This window comes from Ostrinia nubilalis, chromosome 14 (genome assembly GCF_963855985.1).
Source record: "Ostrinia nubilalis chromosome 14, ilOstNubi1.1, whole genome shotgun sequence".
In the NCBI taxonomy this organism is placed as follows: Eukaryota; Metazoa; Arthropoda; class Insecta; order Lepidoptera; family Crambidae; genus Ostrinia; species Ostrinia nubilalis.
The window spans coordinates 11,047,716-11,069,336 of NC_087101.1; the positions used below are offsets into that span (position 1 = coordinate 11,047,716).

Sequence of the window (21,621 nt, forward strand, 5' to 3'; positions counted from 1 at the left end):
CCGTGGGAATTTCGGTAATTACTTGTTGTAAATAAGCTTTAAGTTTATTAAGGTACCTACATGCCAAATTTCAAGCGTCTAACTTCCGTTAAGCGTTTAGATTTTTCATACAAAAGGATTTTCCCGCTAATTCCTGTTCCCGTGGGAATTCCTAAGTAAACTATAACCTGCCCAGGTGTATGAAGAATAATTGTACCAAGTTTCGTTAAAATCCGTCGAGTAGTTTTTGTTTCTATAAGGAACATACAGACGGACAGACAGACAGACAAAAATTTTACTGATTGCATTTTTGGCATCAGTATCGATCACTAATCACCCCCTGATAGTTATTTTGAAAATATATTTCATGTATAGAATTCTGTCCGTCTGTATGATCCTTATAGAAACAAAAACTACTCGACGGATTTTAACGAAACTTGGTACAATTATTCTTCATACACCTGGGCAGGTTATAGTATACTTAGGAATTCCCACGGGAACAGGAATTAACGGGAAAATCCTTTTGTATGAAAAATCTAAACGCTTAACGGAAGTTAGACGCTTGAAATTTGGCATGTAGGTACCTTAGTAAACTCAAAGCTTAGTTACAACAAGGAATTCCCGAAATTCCCACAGGAATTAGCGGGAAAATCCTTTTGTATGAAAAATCTAAACCGCTTAAGTAGGTAGACCTGAAGTGATGCAGTGACCGCGCGCTCTCCGCCCTCTATCTCGAAAACGGTTCACCGTATAAAAAAAGTTTTTAAACAAAATTTGTAGAGAATTTAGTATTCTACAATATTGATAATAAATACAAATAGCAAAAAACCCACAGGAAATGAGATATTTCTAAAAAAAGCGCAAAAAACCGATTTTTGTGACCGTTGACCTTGAAATTTAATAGTTGCTTACACCCTACTTGAGACAACTTTTAGGGTGTCAATGTACACGTATTTACAGACTTACAGCTGGGTATCTCGAATTCCGAGGTGAACTTACTATAATGACTGGACTAGTAGATTTTCTGCATAAAGGAAAAGAACTTATGTAAAAAGTAAGGTAATAACAGTATCATTTATTTAGACTTTATTTGTCGCTGAAAAATCAAAAGGTAGAGTAATCTAAAAGAGTAAAAAAATCTAGCTAGGCTAATAAAAGAATTATAAAATAATTGTAAGTAAAGATTTAATGACTTTTTTTTATCAAATATTAACCTTTGTGTTGCTTAGTATCCTCTTGCGATGACTGTTCACCACCATTATGAAGTACACCGTCACTGGAAACATTAATAAAAGTCAGATTCAAGGATAAGGCGGTTTAAAGCAAAAATAGGCTTCTTTATATAGAATCGGGCTAAGGAGATTATCTTAGAGATCCTATGAATAATGACATTCATGCTTGTCGTGGCGTTTGAGGGATCATGGGCAGTTAGGTACTAATGCTTAAATTGTATAATTAAATGATCAACTTATGTAAAATCTCATATTGCAATACGATGCAATTTAGTTCATTTTCCTTCACCAGCCGGGGTAGGATGCGCGCCGTAATAAAATCTTATTGATGATTACACTAATATCGTCGGTCCACCTAGTAGGCCTGCCCACGCTATGTCTTCCAGCCCGTGTGGTCGCCACTCGAGAACTTTCCTACCCCAACGGCCATCGTCTCTACGAGATATATGCGCCGCCCACTGCCACTTGATTTTAGCAATTCTGCGAGCTATGTCGGTTACTTCGGTTCTCCTGCGGATCTCCTCATTTCTGATCTGGTAAAGGTCGCGGGTAGAGCCTGGATGCGGGCAGCGCAGGACCGTTCATTGTGGAAAACCTTGGGGGAGGCCTTTATCCAGCAGTGGACGTCATTTGGCTGAAACGACGACGACGACGACGACGACGACGACACTAATATATTTATAGGTTTATCATGCAAAATCGATAAAATGCCGCGTTAAAAGTTCACCGTGGCGCGTATCCAAAGGCCTACCAGGATAAGGAAAACAATATTTTAATAATAGTTCAGTAAAAAAACCCATAAAGTTATTAAGATAGATTTTTATCCGAAATCTGATTATGCAAATGCATAAATGTCGTATGAATTGAAATATTCGGATCCCACAACATCTTTGTAACATTGCAAAATACATGAAAAAAAAAGCGAACGGTCGGGGGGTCGCAAAATATTTTTTCATAAAGGGGATCGTGTCATGAATCAAATCAAATAAATGTATTTGTTTAAAACACGGTGGTAAAATGGTGATAATAATATTAATATAAGCTGTGAAAATGGTTGAAAAATACTGCTTTAGATTAAAATCTAAAGGATGATGAATACTGAGTGATTAACACCCGAATTCTTAGAAATTTGGGTCTATTTTTTGGTGCATTTTGCGTTCAAATACACTTATTTTTATCCAAAGTCGAATTTAAGTATACGAATTTTCATTGTATTACCATGACGAACCTTATAAAAACTTATCCTCTATTTCATTTTTTTTAAGACTAATTTTTGCGAGAAAATCTAGACTTCCTTAGAAGGACCGTTGATCCAATTATTTGCGTTTGGAGACTGAGCCCGTGCCTAGTTGTCTGATATCTTTATAAATTAGTTTATTAGTGAAACGCAACACCGATAGACAGAGTGAGACTAGCATTTATATTACCATCCGTTTTGATAGTCGAAATATTAAAAATCGTGTCATTAAATTTCTGAAATTGTCACCTTGTTGGGTTAAATTAGTTAACAACGAACTTACCTAGTACACTCACCTATACACTGGCTCGATGGAACTACGCGTGATACAAGAACGGTATACTACAAAATATAATTAACCATACATAATTACAAACAAAATTGCTGTACCAGTGTGCCCTGAAATATAAGTTCGTGACTAACATTTCAGCGAATGCACATACTTACTAGCCGCTACCAACTAATTGTACTTTAATAGTTTTAGAAAATGGCGACACATTTTGCGCCAGTGAGCTTTGAAATTAACTTTAAATCTATTTATGTTTCTAGAATATGGAATGCCCTTATGAATGAATATTATGTATTAAATTAAAAAGACTGCTACTGATTCTAGATAAGTACATATCACGTTTCTTGTGCTTCTTTTGGATTGATTTTTCGGATGAGCCCTGGCAAAGGTCAACCGGAGCCCCAGGGCTAACAGAACGCACTTTGTGAATAGTAAGTTTCAAGTAACTTCCGTAAGTTCCAAACACATTGAAATATTGTGTTTTCTATCTATAAACATATGTATGTACTTATTTACAAAAAAAATATTTAAGTATGTTTGTATAGGTTGTTTAGTACCCTTACTTAAGATTTGCTTACGCCCGTATTCAAAAACATTCAACTATGTCTCACAGTGCGCGTGGACTCACAGGGGCACCAACCAATCACAGAGCTCTATTCAACGCTGTACGTTCGATTTGCTGCTTCACTTAAGCAAGTGTAGTTTGTGAATACGGGCGTTAGTTTGGGACTAAGTAAAGGCGCAGTGTATGTCCAAAGATAATAAGATGTTTATTTATTTTATTTAAGTATTTAAATTTAGTGATACTCACATACATACCACAGCATGCCGAGTAGCACCACAAACACCCTGTTTCTCTGCTTTCGCGATGTGAACACCAGCGCCAGTAAAATCATCATCATCATCATCACTACTACGAAGATCAGCGCATACCATAGCCATATTGAGCATAGAAGTACATCATCCTGGAAACAAGTTCTTCAAATAAAAATGATGGCTGAAATTTATCAACCTACACAGGAAAAGTATCATGATTAAAATATTATTAAGCTAGCTTTTGTCCGTAGTTTAGTTATTACTAACTAACAACCATTCGTTCATCCATCCTTTGAAAATTTCACGTTATTTTAACTACTATAGATGGAACTAGATATTACCTTAATTAGACCAAAGAATAGCACAATGCTAGACGCGAAATACAAAGCCACCAAAATCCAAATGGTGACAAGGAGGTAACTGATGGGCAGGAAGAAGGAACAGCCATACGCCATTGGATGTACCTGAAATAATAAACAGTAAATGATTTCATTCATCAATTTCTTTCTAAATGACAAAAATAACTAAAAACTTATTAGGCTTTCTTATTATTATGCTATTACACGATTTTTGAAAAATCTTATTGTGCGAAGCTATCTTTTATGGACTCATTATTAATTGTTTTAGATGAATTCAGAATAAAATAGTGTATTACTAGCGGCCCGCCCTCGATTTGGGGTCCGTGGCCGAGTCCCCCAGTATTCGACGCACCCGTGGTTGAAGCCTCCGATTTAAATTAATATCATATTTTTTTCGGCTTTTGCACTAAGTACAGTCAACGAAAACCATGCATGTTTGACGCTATTTAAAATGATGTATTTATTTTTTTGTTAAAAATACTTAAAACTTTTATAATTAAAACTTTTATTTGTAGTTAGTTAAATGTAGAGAGAGTAAAGTTATTATAAAGACTGATTGAATTATTTTGATTAGGTAAAACGATTTACATGTTATTATAGGTAAATAAAACCTATGATAAAATATGATAGGTTAAAATAAAACCTATTATATTTTTAGGTATCACTATGGTTAAATAATATTAAACATTTATTTGTACGATCAGTATAAATATTTATTCGTTTATAAATATTTTTGTGACTGATTGTACATTTGATTAAAAATTGCTTCTATCTGACCAGGGGCGTCGACCACGGGTGCGTCGAACACAGGGGGACTCGGCCACGGACCCTCGATTTACACGGGTAGATATTATAGGTACAAAATTATAAAGATCATAAATTTAAAAAAAATCATTGAATATAGAATTTAGGAGCCTATTCAATACAACCTATAAAGTATTAGTTATGTATGTAGTAGGTAGATTATTTTTTTCATTTTAATATGCTTCAGTGCTCTACCTCTTTTTGTTTTAAGCCAATCTACGAATTTTCATCATAAGAGATCGATCAAGCCATTGCCATTCCAATATCCATTTCCTTTTGTGTTTTAATATAAAGATCTTTCTATATTAACTAGGATATTGTATCCGAAATGTCTGTTAATAATGAACCAGTTCAGAATTAAGCCAGTGCGTAGTGTGGCCTATAATTGCTCCGTTGTCTGGAGATTATTTCCATCTGGCAGCAGCGGGCTTTGTCGGCCAGATTAGCCGATTTGCCGGCTCTGAGCTCCGCCCGAGCCACTCATGATAGCGCTCATATTACTTATATTTCACTTGAGACTTTATGAACAAAGTAATTTCTTCTTATTGTTCTTGAGTCATATGAAGAACATCGTTCGTCCGTCCGTTTCAGCCGAATGACGGCTACTGCTGGACAAAGGCCTCCTCCAAGGATTTCCACAAAGACCGGTCGTGCGCCGCCTGATGAATATTTGAAAATATTCTTTGACTCATTTTAGGTAGGTATGTAGGTATTATTAAGTTTATAAACAAGTGCTGTGGATACGCGTTTCATGCAATGCGCTATTGCTGTACAATTTATAGCATATAAGAACTTTTGCAAAATAGCGGAGCTAATTTACAATAACCTAAAATGCCTTATGCCATAGTGTACCTATGCAAATTTATTCCAAGATAAGCAGCGCCGGTAACACGCGATCGCAAAACGCGCGTTGACAGCACCTGAAATACTGCGGTGTATACTGTCTCCTAAGTTTTAAGTTGAGAAAAAAATAAACGGAATCATTCATGAATGTGTCTGTCTAACAGTCTTTTGATAATGATAATAGTTTGTTTTTAATGGTAATTTATTCAGAAACTACTAACAATCTTATTCATGAAAAATAAAACGGTTATCGTAATATTATTTCAACTAATAAGAGCTTTTTTAATTTAACTAAAATGAAAAGACACCAAACAGTGATTTAACCAGGGTTTTAGACAGCTTACTTAAAGTAAAATTTACAAAATAATGAAAACTTGAGACGGACTATGGACGAAAGGCGATTTCGGTAATTTATAAAATTAATATACCTAGAAATTGTGTTCTTAAAGTACAATAATAATTTCTCAAAGCTTCTTCAGATCCTAATCAGTGGGTGTAAAAAACGAATAGCTTAAAGGCAAAAGGTATAAGGCAAAGGCAGGCAATTCCACGTGTAAGTGGTTCTCGGAAAAAAGTGAATAAAAAAAAGGATTTTAATTTCAGGCTTTTTTATTTTAATTACGATAGATGATTATTTACGAGTCAATATGAGCGAGAAAATAGTTGACAGTAGCTTATGCGCACAATAGTCACAGTGGAACAAGTACCATAAACTAAACAACGCATGTGCTAATGGCTGCAGGATAACAAAACCATTCAAATATTGATCAGATTATACAGCTCTATCCCGCTAATGACTGCAAAATCCCAAAAGTACTACTTTTGCATAACTAAGTCACGTTTAACGAAGATGGAATATCAAATGGTCTACTTTGTCAATCGATACATGGAGCTGTCTCGCTCATTAGAGGCGTGATCGTTTCAGGAGCAAAAGAGATAGATAGAGTTGAGAGTTTGGAAAATGATTTTCGGAGTTGAGCCTTGGTTACGGAACGTATTATCCGCTTATCCTTAATAGCGAAAGCGAATATGACCAATCGTAAAGCAGACAAAAACAGTAGGTCCATGTTTTAAATAACCACGTCTAATTTACAGTAGCCGGCAAAATTTACATAACCTTAATTAGTACTTAGTTTTGCCATTGCAGCCTCTGTCTGCAAACTAGAACGGATTCTGTAACAATGTGTTTGTTGAAAATGTAAGTTTTCAGAAATAAACAAACTGAAGGTGCCGCCAGAGAAATTCTAGTAGATAAGATACACACATAAGAAACTGTTTGATAATATTTGTGCTTCATTCTATTCGCCTACGCTCTATTTCACTCTCCTACGTTAAAAAAGCGCGTGAAAATTGAGCCTGAATTTACTCTCCCTTACCACACTGTATAACGAAGAAGAGATAGCTAATAAGCGCCTAATTTTGCTAACGAAGATTTACGATGTCTCAGAGTAATCTTCACCAGAAGCAAGGCTCTAAGCCCTAGGAAGGACAGACGACTTTTATGTATTGGATTAAAGATATTGACTATTCTTGAAGTAACTTTTTAAGCAAAGGATAGTGCCAATCCATGTATGGAAGTTGGACCAAGTGCTGCCCACAATGAAACCATAGTGCATTTTGTTCCTCAGGCCAATACTAATTTGTAAACCGGAGCGCACTGAAATCTATCCCTCGAGTTAAGAGAAAAAACCGGCCAAGTGCGTGTCGGACTCACGCACAAAGGGTTCCGTACCATTGATTTATGAAATTAATTTTTTTTTAATTTAAGTTATTTGTATGAAAGATTACGCGGTAATAAGCGGTTTACGATTTACGAGGTATTAAAAAAAAAAACTACTTACTAGATCTCGTTCAAAACAATTTTCGTTGGTAGTTTTTATAGTAATGTACATCATATGTTTTTTTTAGATTTTTCATTTTCTTATTTTAGAACTTTTTTCCACTTTGGAAGCGTCTGTCACGCAAACTATTCGGTTTAGAAAAAAAGTATTTTAGAAACCTAGAGTTTCAGTTCTAAGTATGGGGAGCCCCCAATATTTATTATTTTTTTTTTATTTTTGCATCAATATCTTAATGCGGTTCACAGAATACATCTACTTACCAAGTTTCAACAGTATAGCTCTTATAGTTTCGGAAAAAAATGGCTGTGACATACGGACGGACAGACGGACGGACAGACAGACATGACGAATCTATAAGGGTTCCGTTTTTTGCTATTTGGCTACGGAACCCTAAAAAAGAGTTTTGTTTTGAATTATTTACATACAGTAGAATCTCGATTATCCGGACTTCCGATTATCCGGACTCATTATTCACAGTTTCTATACTCTGATTTTTAATTCGACGGAATTTTGACATTTCAGAAGTGTTGCTAACATTTAAACATTCCCACTAAGAATGGAGAGCATTTTCTCAAATTAAAAAATAATCCTTTCTTGAATTTAAGGTTTCACTTGAAAAACTAAGGCTTAAAAATGTACTGATCATTTCAAAATGGTTATTTGAATTTTTATTATCATATTTTTGAAGTTACAAAAAAAATTGGGAAATTATTTTTCTATTACTGGACTCCCTGGCCAATAATCCATGGGTTACAAACCTTTTTTATGAAAATCCTTTTGTTAATAAAATCTTAGCTTCATAAAATAACCAATTTAACAAGATGCCAATTTTATAATCCAAGTTGATTATGATGACGATAATGATGGTTGATGATCAATACATATTTTCGTTTATGATAATATGTTGTTTTACTGTGTTAAAAACACGTTTTTTTCTATTTAATCTCTAAAATGTACATAATAATTAGTGTACATTGATTTCACAAAACAAACAATAGTTCATTCTTGTAAGTTGTACTTGATGAAATTTCATTTCATATTATTTATTAATAATTCAAAGCAAAAAAGGCTTATTACCTCTGAATTGTCAAAAAATGACAGCTGTCAGAATTCCGTCGAATTAAAAATCGGACTTTAATTACCTATTTAGAGTCTGGACCCATAAAAACGGAAGGCGATGCCACCTTAACACGGTATGGACTTCGTTTTAGTTCATTGTTAAAGAAATGGAGTCATCCAATGGTCTAAAATTTAAATTTTTAGATTCTTAATGATGTATTGCAAACCCTTTCTATTGTAAAAAGTTAATTATTGTTTGATTTTACTTTGAAATCGATTATCCGGATTTTCGATTATCCGGAACACCCCTGGTTTTAATTGATCCGAATAATCGGGATTCTACTGTACAAAATATCATCGATGTATACATACCTACTACGTATAAGATGTCGCGACTTTGGCATAAAATAACACTCGCTATGTTGAACTTCAATAACTCGCTATGTTGAAATTCAACAATACAAATAACTTAAATTAAAAAAAAATAATTTCATAAATCAATGGTACGGAACCCTTTGTGCGTGAGTCCGACACGCACTTGTTTTCTTTTAACTCCAGGGATAGATTTCAGTGCGCTTCGGTTTACACATTGGTATAGGCCTGAGAAACAAAATGCACTATGGGTTGATTCTGGGCAACACTTGGTCCAGACCCTGGCACTATCCTTTATGTGGTACTGTCAGCATCAAATAGTTAACGACACCCAAAGTAGCCAATAACTTCGCAACACGTCTTTGTTATGGTTGGAATAAGTAAACTTTTTGGTCACGAAACTGTTTAAGAGCGCTTTCATATTAGGGCGTTAATAGCGTGACAGGTAGCGCGGCAGCGGCGTTTTTATAATGTGAAGAATCGGCGTAATGTGCGCACTTCCATACATGCCCATACTGATCAACTGCCCGACTAAACTATCGGCCAACGAAAAATCAATTGTCTGCGCATAGGCTATATGTAAAAGCGCTCTAACGCTGACTGTGTCTATATTTTCACATTAAAAGAAAACAAAAGCCTCGAGGATAATAAATGCAAATTGCGAAGGAAGCAGATAGAATAACAATGAAACTAGTTGAGGAAACTCGGTTTGTCACGGCAATGCCAGGGAGAATCGTGCCATAAATATATCCGCCACGAATATCCCATCGTTAGCATATTATCTTGAGGATACCGTCTGGAGAGGAAAACCCTCAGGGCGATAGTGTATGAAGTGAAGCCGAAATGGATTCGGCACGAAATAATTATAGCATACTTACTCTTTCATACAAGGTCTAACGCCCGTATTCACAAACATTACCATGAAGTCTCACTGTGCGCGTGGATGCACAGGGTCACACACGAACCAATCACAGAGCTCTATTCAACGCTGTGCGTTCGATTTGCTGCTTCACTTAGGCGAGCATCATTTGTAAGTTACGTGCTGTAAAACGTGTCCAAACTTTCTCGAGTCGTAGTACTTAGACTTGGTATATTGGTCTGTTTTAAGCAAGTAAGTTAAAACTTGATTGGTAGCTTGATTAATCACAAAAATATCACAAAGATAAAAAAAAAAGTATGTCGTACCGGCTAATATGTCGATGTCATGTCAAGAATCATTAAGTAAAAAAAAGAAACCGTAGCTAAAAGGTTAGTGGATTAAGTGATATCGTAGCTGGTTCGGTCGGCGCAACTTAAAGCTAGATAAACGCATTTGGAAAATTGTAAAATTGAACCCAAATACACCTGTGTGTCTTTTCCATAAAACTCATCATAAATTGCGACGCAATAAAGATAACTGATTGTTGGAAAACCTGAAAAAGGTGGGCATTGATTTTTGTCCCCCTGCCGAAGTTTTGATTTCCCCTAATCAAATTATCTGCGACCTTCAACGACTTATGATTGATTGAAAAGAAAATGCTATAGCTTCCATATAAATCTGTCTGCAAAGTTGTCGAAGTTTATCAGTGACGTACTTCATTCAATGTTCATTCAGGAACGTTGCTGTGTTTTCTTTGAAAGCTTAAGGTTATTGATCTTATAAATACATTTCCACTGTAACTGGAACAGTGATCCTTAGGTGGCCCCAAGAGTGGGCAGTGGGCAACGTAGGAGGGCCACAAGTGTTATTTGTTTGGTAACACATTGGTCCCGACGCTAGCGAGTATTTTAAGAGCAGAGCGTGAAATAGCAGACTTTAATAAGATGCAGTCTTATGTTTACAGCCACTGACATTCGCTTCGCATCGCTCGCACGGTACGGACGTGCGCTCCGCCTCGCCCGCCCGCTCGCATGCGCTGCGCTCCGAGTTCCTCGAGCTTATCGCCCTCGCTCTGCGAGTCTTGTTTCTGTGGTGTTTTGTCACAATTACGTGGCTTGCCCGCGGCTGCGCTTGGGATACCTAACGGTGATAACGAACAAGCGTAGTTAAACGCCTTTCTAAAGGCGGTTCGGTTCGATTGGGAGCGACCGACAGTGCCTTTTTCAAGGCGCTGAAATTTCCTGCCGCCGCCGGTATATTAGGCTGTGAACCTTGGCCTCCTGGAAGGCACGTTTGAGAGGGTGAGGCGTTCCTCCTCGCCCTTGAGACACTCGGTTTCACAGTCTTTTCACTGCCGGGCGTGACCCCCCCTACCCCTCCCTACTTTCCATCCCTGAAGGAGCGTATCCCTGGTTGTTTTTGCGACCGGGGCCCTCCTGAAGGACTGCTAGGAGTAGGTACTCACCCTACGTCGCGGCGTTGCTACGTTGCGGCGTAGTTACATTGGTTAGGGCACACTTTTCCCACTCACCCCGCACGGTTTACACCGACTGTGCGGGACTTACACACCGCTATAACCACCGAGTTTCTTGCCGGCTCTTCTCGGTGGTTGCGACTTGCGAACCGGCGTAGATTCACGCGTCGCGAAACTCAACTCCATGCCATGGATACGGAGGAACTCTTAAAGTTCCTCCGGGCCACTCACCCGGAGGTCCTCTCCGGGTTTAAAGCCCACATACGGGCAAAATCCCTCGCAAGCTCCGTCTATGAGGAGCCTGCTTCCCCGTCATGTCCCGAGGACGCCATGTGCGATCCTAACTCGGCCCCGCTACCAATCCCGCTCACGAACGAGCACTCTATTGTGATAGATCACCAATCCCATGCCCCCAGTAGGGACATGGAATGTGACTCTGTCTCAGACGCCGATGACGGTGGCTTCACCACCGTCAGTCGTCCGAAGAGGACCCGCAAATCCGCGGCCTCTCCCCCTCCTTCCCCCCCTGCGAAGGCGCTGAAGGCCAACTCGGGCCTATCCCAGCCCTCGCAATCTTCCCAGCCCTCCGGCTCGCAGTCGAGCACCGGCCGGACTGCCAGAGTCCCCCCAGTCTTTGTCCAGGACAAGGCGTCCTGGAACAAAATTTCCGGCGCGCTCAAGGAGCGCCACATCAATTTCTCGCACGCTAAGTCGTGCAATGTAGGCATTAAGGTGTCCTTGTCCACCTCGGACGAGCACCGAGCCCTAACTCGATTCCTTGATGAAAACCGTATCGGTTATCATACCTTCCCTCGCGAGGAGGAAAGGGAGCTGCGGGTTGTTATCCGTGGCCTTCCCAAGGAGCTAGACTCCGCCTCCATCTTGGCCGACCTCAAGGCACAAAACTTTCCCGTCAAACAGGTTCACCGTCTGTACAGGACTCGTACACGTGAACCATTTGACCTTGTCCAAGTAGTCTTGGACTATTCCAACGAAGCGAAATCGATTTTCAATTTGAAAACGGTTTGCTTTATCTCCGGGCTCAAAGTTGAGCCACCCCGAAAGCGCGGCGCTCCCGGCCAGTGCCACCGCTGTCAACATTACGGGCACGCTGCCCGTAATTGTCACGCCCGTCCTAGGTGCGTCAAGTGCCTAGGCGATCACGGCACAGCCGACTGTGTCCGTGACAAGGCCACAGCCACCGAACCACCGAGCTGCATACTGTGTGGTAGCCAGGGTCATCCTGCGAATTATCGCGGTTGTCCCCGGGCTCCACGCACTCAGCCGCGTGCCCCCATCCCCTCTGCCCCCAGGCAGATCAATGCTACTCGCAACTTTGCGGTAGCAAGTGAGGCTCCTAGCCTCCGCCCCAACAGGCCCAATGCTTGGGCTAGGCCTTTGGCCTACACCCAGGCTGCCAGCCTTACTCCCACACCCACCCAAACAGCTGTGGCCCCACCCGCGCTCCAGCAGGCTCCTCAACCCCATTCAGCCCCTAAGGCTACGCCAAAGGCACCTACCCAACAGGCGCCTAACCCAAGTCCCCCTGCCCCTAAGGCACCAGCCCACAAAGTCCCGGCCCCTCAGGCCAAGCCCCAGCCTTCACATTCACCTGCGGCTGACATTAAGTTGGTCAGAGACTTCTTTGGCCAAATTAATGTCGGCGAGATGTTTGTGATCGCCGCAAAACTGCGCGCGACTAATGGCGAAGGCAACATCATGGATAGGTTATCTATCCTCGCCGAACACGTAGACTTTTGCTACGCTATCTCCTCTTTCCACGCTCCGTAATGGCTAATCCCACCGCTAGGATCAAACCCCGGTCAATCACCTTAGCTTTTTTCAACGCTAACGGTCTTAGACAGCAGAAGGACGAGGTTACTCAGTTCCTTACCGACCACCAGGTCGACATCTTTCTGGTTCAAGAGACCCTCCTAACACCCTCTATTCGCAATCCTAGGATAGCGAACTACAATATCATTAGACACGATAGGCCCACACGTGGCGGCGGCACGCTTATTTACTATAAGCGTTCTCTGCACTGTGCTTTAGTCGATCCCCCTTCTCTCTCTAACCTAGAAGTCTCCCTTTGTCGGCTAGCCATGACTGGACACGAGCCCATCCTCATCGGCTCGGTTTACCTCTCCCCGAACAAGACTCCCTTAAGGAGCGACTTTGAGGCCCTGTTTGCTATGAATAGTGCAGTCATTCTTGGCGGCGACTTTAATAGCAAACACACTCATTGGGGTTGCGTAACATCCACTGCCAACGGCATGATGCTAAGCGAACTCTCTGAGGAACTCATTTTTGATATCTTAGTCCCTATGACGCCCACTCACTATCCTTACAATGTCGAGCATCGGCCCGACATTCTTGACATGGCAATTCTAAAGAATATAGGCCTCCGCCTACACTCTATAGAAACCATGCACGCGCTCACTTCTGACCATCGCCCGGTCGTACTCCAACTAGGCTCCCCTGAGTCTACACCCACTATGAAGACAGTTGTGGACTGGGACAAACTCAAGGTAAAACTTGGGAACAGTCAGAGCCCACAACTGTCCTCAATCCCCGACGTTATAGTTTCGCCTCACGAAACTATTAACGCGATCGATGCGCTCACTAGTCACATCTCGGTCGCCATTGGCGACTCGTCTAGGCAAGTGCCTGCGATGGCTAACCACCGTCTCAGGTTGCCGGACGACGCGCGAGAGCTATTGAGGGCAAAGAACGCAGCCACTCGCGATTACGACGCTTATCCAACCGAGGAAAACAGAGCCCGCCTACGTTCCTTACAGCGCGCTGTCAAGGCTCGTATCGCGGAACTCCGTAACAATCAGTGGGATGATCTACTTAAAGAAATCTCGCCATCTCACCAAGCCTATTGGAAGTTGACGAGAGCCTTTAAGTCTGACACCGTAGCGTCCACGCCACCGCTTTTACGTCCCGATCAAACGCTTGCGTTTGACGACGACGCCAAAGCCGAATGTCTAGCCGACAGTCTAGAAGCACAGTGCTCCCCCAGTACTCTCCCAGTAGACTCTGCCCACCTCCGCATGGTGGACAGCGAAGTCGAACGTAGAGCCGCCCTCCCTCCGACCACAACCCTAGACCCGACCAACGTCGACGAGGTGCGAACGATAATCAAAGGTTTCCGTCCCAACAAAGCCCCCGGCCCGGACCGTATCTCTAATAGAGTCTTACGCGCCCTGCCCGCCCCCCTAGTATACCTCTTAGTTGCTATTTTCAACGCGGCCATGTCTCACTGCATCTTTCCCGACGCGTGGAAAGAGGCAGAAGTCATTGGCATCCCGAAGCCCGGTAAGAAACTGGCTGACCCCACAAGCTACAGACCCATCAGTCTCTTAAAGACCATGGGTAAGTTATACGAACGTATAATTGTTTCTCGATTAAGAGATTATGTTTTTTCTAATAATCTCTTAATAAACGAACAGTTTGGCTTCCGCGCCTCACATTCCTGCGTACAACAGGTGCACCGCTTAACGGAGCACATACTTAGCGGCCTCACTGCTAAGCCACCCGTAGGGACAGGAGTGCTATTCTTCGACGTAGCGAAGGCATTCGATAAAGTCTGGCACAATGGCTTGATTTACAAGCTTTACGAACTCGGTGTGCCGGACAGTCTCGTGCACATCTTACGTGACTTTTTATCGAATCGCACCTTTCGTTACCGAGTAGATGGCTCCCTCTCCTCCCCCCGCCCCATAAGAGCCGGAGTCCCCCAGGGCTCCGTGCTCTCGCCCATCCTCTTTTCATTGTACGTCAATGACATCCCCAAATATCCGCATACGGATTTAGCCCTCTTTGCGGACGACACCGCACTCTACAAGTCCGGACGTAATCGGAATTACATCATCTTGGCGCTCCAACGCGCAGTCACACAATTAGGCGAATGGTTCAGGAAGTGGCGTATCGAGGTAAATCCTGAAAAAAGTGCAGCAGTGTACTTTTCTAGGGCTTTGTCTGCGAAACGTCCTCCGGTTCGCACTCGTCCTAATGTCCCCACCCATCTCACCTTATTTGACCAAACTATTCCTTGGAAAAGTGAGGCCAAATACTTAGGTGTCACCCTCGACCAGAGATTAACGTTCGCTCCGCACCTCAGACGCGTCTTGAGCCGTGCAAACCACTACATCCACCGACTCTACCACCTAGTTGGAAGGAAAAGTAAATTGTCACTTAGAAATAAGTTGACAATTTACAAAACCTGCATCCGTCCAGTGTTGACTTACGCCAGTCCGGTGTTTGCTCACACTTCCTGCACAGACCTTAAGAAATTCCAGACCCTCCAAAACAAATTCTTACGCCGAGCCGCGGATGCCCCGTGGTTCGTGCGTAATACGAATCTCCATAGAGATTTCGAGATCCCATCGATTGATCACTTTATGAAAGAAGCCTCTCGCCGCTACTTTGATAAAGCGATCAACCACAAGAACCCTCTTATCGTTAGCGCCGCCACGTATACACCCCAGAAAGATGTCGCTGCCCAATACCGACGACCTAGGCATGTCCTAGACGACCCGGACGATCCTATTACCGAATTTCTGAACACAGACATCACTGCCTTAAGCACGCCAACTACTCCACAACACAGTAGCTCGTTACACCGTACTCGCCGGCGAGTACGAGGCCCTGCCTTCCATTTCGGACGGTACAGACATGTACCGGGCCGGTTCTCCCCAATCCGTCCCCCGGACACGGCCTGAGCCGAGGTCCGAGCCTACCGTGGCGCCCTCAGGCCGCGTCCGTAGTCCCCCTCGATCGGGCCCACTAGAGTGAGCCCGCCGTAGGCTGGACTTTGGTCCAACACCGCGGTGGGCAACCCTCTAGTTGGGTTCGCCACTGATCGGGCGCCTTATGCGCTCGATACGGCCCGATCGCGAACGTCGGTCTGCGACCGACGCGGACGAGCCTGGGCTTCGCTTCGCGAAGCCCACACTCGGCCTCGTCGGCACGCGCACCGACGATCGCCAAACGGCTAGAGTACCTTCTGTACTCGCCACTCTGCCCGGTGAAGCTGGAAAAGCTCCTCAAGCTACCAGCGCGCGTCCCTTCAAAAAAAAAAAAAAAAAAAAAAAAAAAAAAAAAAAAAAAAAAAAAAAAAAAAAAAAAAAAAAAAATTACAGCCACTGAAACTACGTTATGTGATACTTATACAACTTCTTTTACAATGGGAGCAACATGGAATCCGCGAAACGAATTCTTATGCGACATTTATAGACGACAATAGGTACATACATTTTCAGCCTGTATAATACCTATAATATACCCAAGCCTAAATTCATTAAGGTGATTCCAGTGTTCTATTAAATATTTAGGTAATACATACGAAACTGAAACTCGATTGAAACTCAAACTCAAATTAGAGCCCCTGATCACTGAATCTGTTCTTGAGTTTCGTTTCATAATACGGGTTTAGTTAGTCGAACGTCTGGCATATTTTCTTGAACAATGATTTACCGCAAGCCAAATCGCTCTCTATGCAGAATAGCTGATATGGCGCAAATGGTTTTCTTTTAATCTTCGCTTAGGAAGAAATAATGTTCTAGATTCCTACAAAGTAAAGGAAATAAAGTATTAATGCAGATTTTAAATATCACCAAAAGTATACGCTTATGTGTAACTGATAACAACAAACGACTACACATTTGGAGAGAAACGAGAATTTTATGGTGCTTAAGAAAGTTTATGGACAAAAAGTGTCATACGATTAAGGCCACCACACCAAAAGTAAAGTGTCTGATAATATTATTATGTCTCCTGTATGTATTAGGTATTATGTTCGTGTCAGTGCGTCTGAATAAAATCCTAGTACCTATCTCCTCCATTAGTATTTTCAATCTGGCGTTTTATTGGAAAAGGTTTATTTGCCATATCGAGAGTAGTAGTACATCGTAGAGTAACCAGTGCATCTACTGGATTGTGTTGTGACATTCTCGTAATTAAATCTATGGTCAATATCCAATCAAATCTACGGCCGATAATTAATTATGAGGTCCAACTACTCCGGTATTATAACATTGAAGGCAGATTCTGGCTACCTAGCCTAGGAGTTGCAGCGGTGGCAACAATGGACATAGATCCGTCTACCCTCTTCAGAACTTCACAATTATAACGATACTAGCGGTCGCCCGCAACTTTGTACGTGTGGATCCCGTTTTACATTGGTTTTACCCCCTTAGGGGTGGAGTTTCATAAAATATGTTCTTAATGAGCACAAACTTACGTTCTAAAAGGAGCCCCCATGCAAAATCATTAGTCAGTCAATCAGTCAGTGACCTTCGCTTTTATAAATACAGATAGATTCATATTAACTCAGCAATAAACATATTGAGTATTGAGTATTGAGTAACTCACCACACCAATAGCAGCTACGATCATCGAGCCAGTCTTCAAATCGATCCCAAAGAAAGAGTCCACATTAGGCAAGTCGTCCAAAGCCGTCATATTATTTCAGAAGTATTATGTTCCGGGGAGCCAAACAGCATTTGTAACCGTAGAATTAATAATATTTTTGTGTGTATTTTGCCATTAATATCGCTGTCAAGATGACAATTTCATCTGCTGGTGACAGTATATTTTTTAATGCTAGAAAAACTTTGTAAAATACCTATAGTTCCAAAATACTGGACTGTCCTGTCGATGACATTGACAGTGGGGCGCCACCGTCAATACCGGATCGCTGGTTCAGATTTTTGCCATGTTGGAAACCATATAGTTGAACGATGGTAGCGCCCCCCTGTCATTGATTTTGGTGGGACAGTTCAGCGTGGGTCATCTATATGCTGAAATGAACAGCTTCGAGCTGGTAAATAGAGACGTCAAAGTTTTATGTCTCTATACTTTCTGCTAAGGTGTTAATGCCAACAATTTTTTTCTGCTATGGTGCTTTAGTGCTTTTGGCGACTAATTTGTAGTTGCCAAACTTTTCTTTCATGCTATCCCAAAAACTTTTTGTAGGGAAAGATGTCGTAACTTCGTAAGTAATCGCTGATACTCTATTTCCGTGATACATTTTGTGACAAACAAAGTTTCACACATTTTCTGTCTGTATACCAATAATCCTAATTTATTAGTAACAGAAACCATTATTATTAATTATTAATTGCTGCAGTAGGAACGCAATATTTTAATGTACATTGTTTGTGAAAATGATAAAAAATAAGTGGACTTTACCCAGTTAATTAATAATTGGACGTGAATTCTTACATTCTTACATCCCCCTACAGATCGGATACGATCTTTTACAAACTGTACAAAGTCGTATTCGTCAACTTTTTCTTTATTAGGTACCTACATAACACATAATATTTGTCACATTTTTCCCACGTAACACTCAACCTTGTAAGTAAGTCGCACGAGCGATTCAATTTTTCAATATTTTCCAACCTTGTGACTTTTTATAGGTGCTCGAACGTTTTCATTCAGCGTATTTTTATCGATAATAAAACTATATTTTTTATCTAGAAGCGTAAAGTGCCTTAATTTTTTGTAAAGATTAATCGGTAAACGGTATTTTCAGCGCTTTTAAACGCGACACTTTCTTTAATGCCAACTGGTGGGAACGGGGGCATAGGTCTTCAGTGGCGAATAAAGGGCACTTTTTGCAACTGTGAAGAAATGAAAAATTTCTCATGAATGGCTTAACACAAAAGTCGTTTCTGCAAAGGAAAAATGCAATCATATCTTTGTCCACCGTCCCGTGAACTGGCGCTGTAGACGCGGCGAACAAAGGTAAGGTATTTCTTTGGCGCAAATGTTCATCAATCGATCAAATCGATAAATAATCAAAAGTTTCAAATAACACAAGTGGTGATAGGATGCTATTAAAAGTTACAACAGTTTCAATAGAAAAAATAATAATAGAAACGGCAATTTCACAACCCAACTTGAAACACCGACGACCGACATGAATCTCAAAAAGATATTTTTCTACGAATTTCTGTGTAATGAAAACGCCATCAGTTAAAATAACAGAGGAAAACACGAACCTGTTTCATACTTTAAGTAGGTATTTACAAAACACGTTGTGCTCAAACCATAAAAACATTACTTTGTTACTTCTCCCCTCATTTCAAAAGTGAACACCACGAAAATGTTATTTTTGGCCCACGAAGCGAATTACAAAAATAAAAACCACAAAAGAAAAGTTGATTTCGTCGACAAAAACGTGACCCCCATTATATGTATACGAATTCCTTGAAACTTTCGCAACTTTTCGGTGAAATCAAGTGAGCATTATTTTTCCCTCATTTAGGTAAGTACCTGATTTAACGTCTTGTTTTACAGTTTGTTGCCGTTGCGAGTGACGAAATTGCAATCCTATACAGCCTTTCTATTATGGACTTGAAATTGAAACGGAAAATTAATTTAATTAATTTTAAACGAATACAGTCTAAGATGGTAAAGTTTGATGTTGAATTTTAGATTAAAATTAAGATTAAGTCTTAATATTGAATTTCAACTAATCATAAGCAAATTCATTACTTTGAGCTTATGAAATCGAATTTTGAGTTTGGTTTTTATATCATGAGCCTTCGGTCTCTTTTTATTTAGGTAGATAGATAAAACGTTTGCATTACAGGAAATACTTTACATACAAGAGTAGGTAGCGATGTCTTGAACGTGAAATTTAGTTGAAAGTGGCTGCACGAAACTGGAGTTTAGATGAAAATATTGAGAATGAAATTGTTTCGTGAGGGAAATAGGTAATAAGAATAAGACCTGTCTGCTGACTCGTCCGCTGCGGAATACAAAGCGGAAAGCTGGCGTTTGTAGTGGCTGGACTACAAGGGTAATATCTAGGTAGGTACTGTACAGCTACAAAGAATCATGAATAATATGTAGTCGACAAGTAAATAATGTTAACATGCTTCTATCTCTGTGTGTAAAGTACCAAAACGGTTTCGACGTTTGAGCCCATGCGCGTATACAGGGTGTTAGGTAAATGGGTATATGAGCCGACACTAGCCCATGTTAACATGGGCATATAAATGGTATGGTGAAGTCAGAAAATTGATATCTTCATTTTAATTATTTTAATTTTCATACAAATCGGATTTTATAAAATTTATTTTACACCACCATACCATTTATATGCCCATGTTAGCATGGGCTAGTGTCGGCTCATATACCCATTTACCTAACACCGTGTATACCGGGGGGACCTTGCTACCGACCCCAAAATGATACCTGTACCTCTAGCATGAACAACTTTCGTCTTCGAATCGTTTGCGTATTCGATAAAATTCGATACTCAATCTTTGAATCAAACGATAACGTGACAATTTTGATTCTCAAAATAAGTTTCGTGCAACCACATCTCATACTAAGTTCACTTTACGAAACGTTCACAAGGGCGCTGTGTTAGTTTTCTTACTAAATCTTTTGGTGGCTATTCGAGTACGCAAACGATTTGAACTCGAAAGTTTTTCGTGCTAGCCGTACTGATAGTACTCACTCAGAAGCCCCCTTAAAAATAGCCCTAGGTACCTACGCCAATGTATTGAGCCATTAACATATTACAGAAATAAGTAATTCTCGTTTTGGTCTGGCTATATTATATTAAAATAATGTAGTTATGTAGGTACTCATAGTTACAAGAATAGTCTAGTTCGAGACTAGCTAAAAATGGCAAAAGATCTTTTTTTCTCCAGGTGCATTTCAACAGAGTATTCAGTATTCGTGGTAGGGGTAGGTACTTAAGCTTCTCGTAGCTCTGACTTAACCAACCACTTAGCTAACCAAGCATTGCTATCTGGTGACAACAGCCGGTGGTATTAAATGTCCTAGGACTCCTAGGTCGAAGACGTTTCAAGCAACCGCTTTATGCAGCAATAGAGTAAGAATCTGCTAATTTGAATACTATCCAAATATACATATGACTTGAAAACGATCTAATATCAATCTAGTTACTTAGTGACTATAGTTACAATACAAGTCAAAAATAAATAATTACAAATGTTTTCACCCGCCCGCCTTACCAAATTTTATCACAATATAGTGGTATGCAAAACTTTGTAATTATAAAGTTAGAACTACAACACAATTTCAGCAAAATCGTAGGATTATGATTGTTCTACGCAAAGTAGAAATTTGCTAAAATATTAAAAACGCCGATAGCATAATTAATAGCCTGTCTATAACTTTATACTCTCATTCATAAAATATTATTTTCTGCACGCACTTATATTTCATTATCTATTTTATAGATGCCAATAGAAGCGCACTTATAAAATAAAAAGCAGCTTCAAGTTCGGTATTATAAGAAATAAACAATGTAAAAATAATTTACGGACCATAAAATGACTATCAGACCACAAAGTGGCCAAAATAAAATTATCTGAAGTGAAAATTTAATGAACTTTTATTATCAGGGACCTCAAGTTTAATAAAATTCTTAAGAGGAAAATGTCACGAAGGGTACTGTATTATAA

At 40.5% G+C, this 21,621-nt stretch overlaps 1 protein-coding gene across 2 annotated transcripts; it reads right to left on the bottom strand.

Moving 5' to 3' along the window:
* Positions 1-1,104: 1,104 nt before the first annotated feature.
* LOC135077882 (uncharacterized) lies at positions 1,105-17,719 on the bottom strand. 2 transcript variants are annotated; one of them, XM_063972423.1, is made up of 4 exons: positions 17,543-17,719; positions 3,895-4,017; positions 3,557-3,702; positions 1,105-1,255 (listed from the first exon to the last, which is right to left on the bottom strand). In XM_063972423.1, the coding sequence occupies exons 1-4, from the start codon at positions 17,630-17,632 to the stop codon at positions 1,189-1,191; spliced, it is 426 nt and encodes a 141-aa protein (XP_063828493.1). In that variant the 5' UTR covers positions 17,633-17,719; the 3' UTR covers positions 1,105-1,188. The 2 variants fall into 2 exon arrangements, with proteins under 2 accessions (XP_063828493.1, XP_063828492.1); XM_063972422.1 differs by having other exon boundaries at positions 1,110-1,255; positions 3,549-3,702.
* Between the last annotated feature and the right edge of the window lie 3,902 nt (positions 17,720-21,621).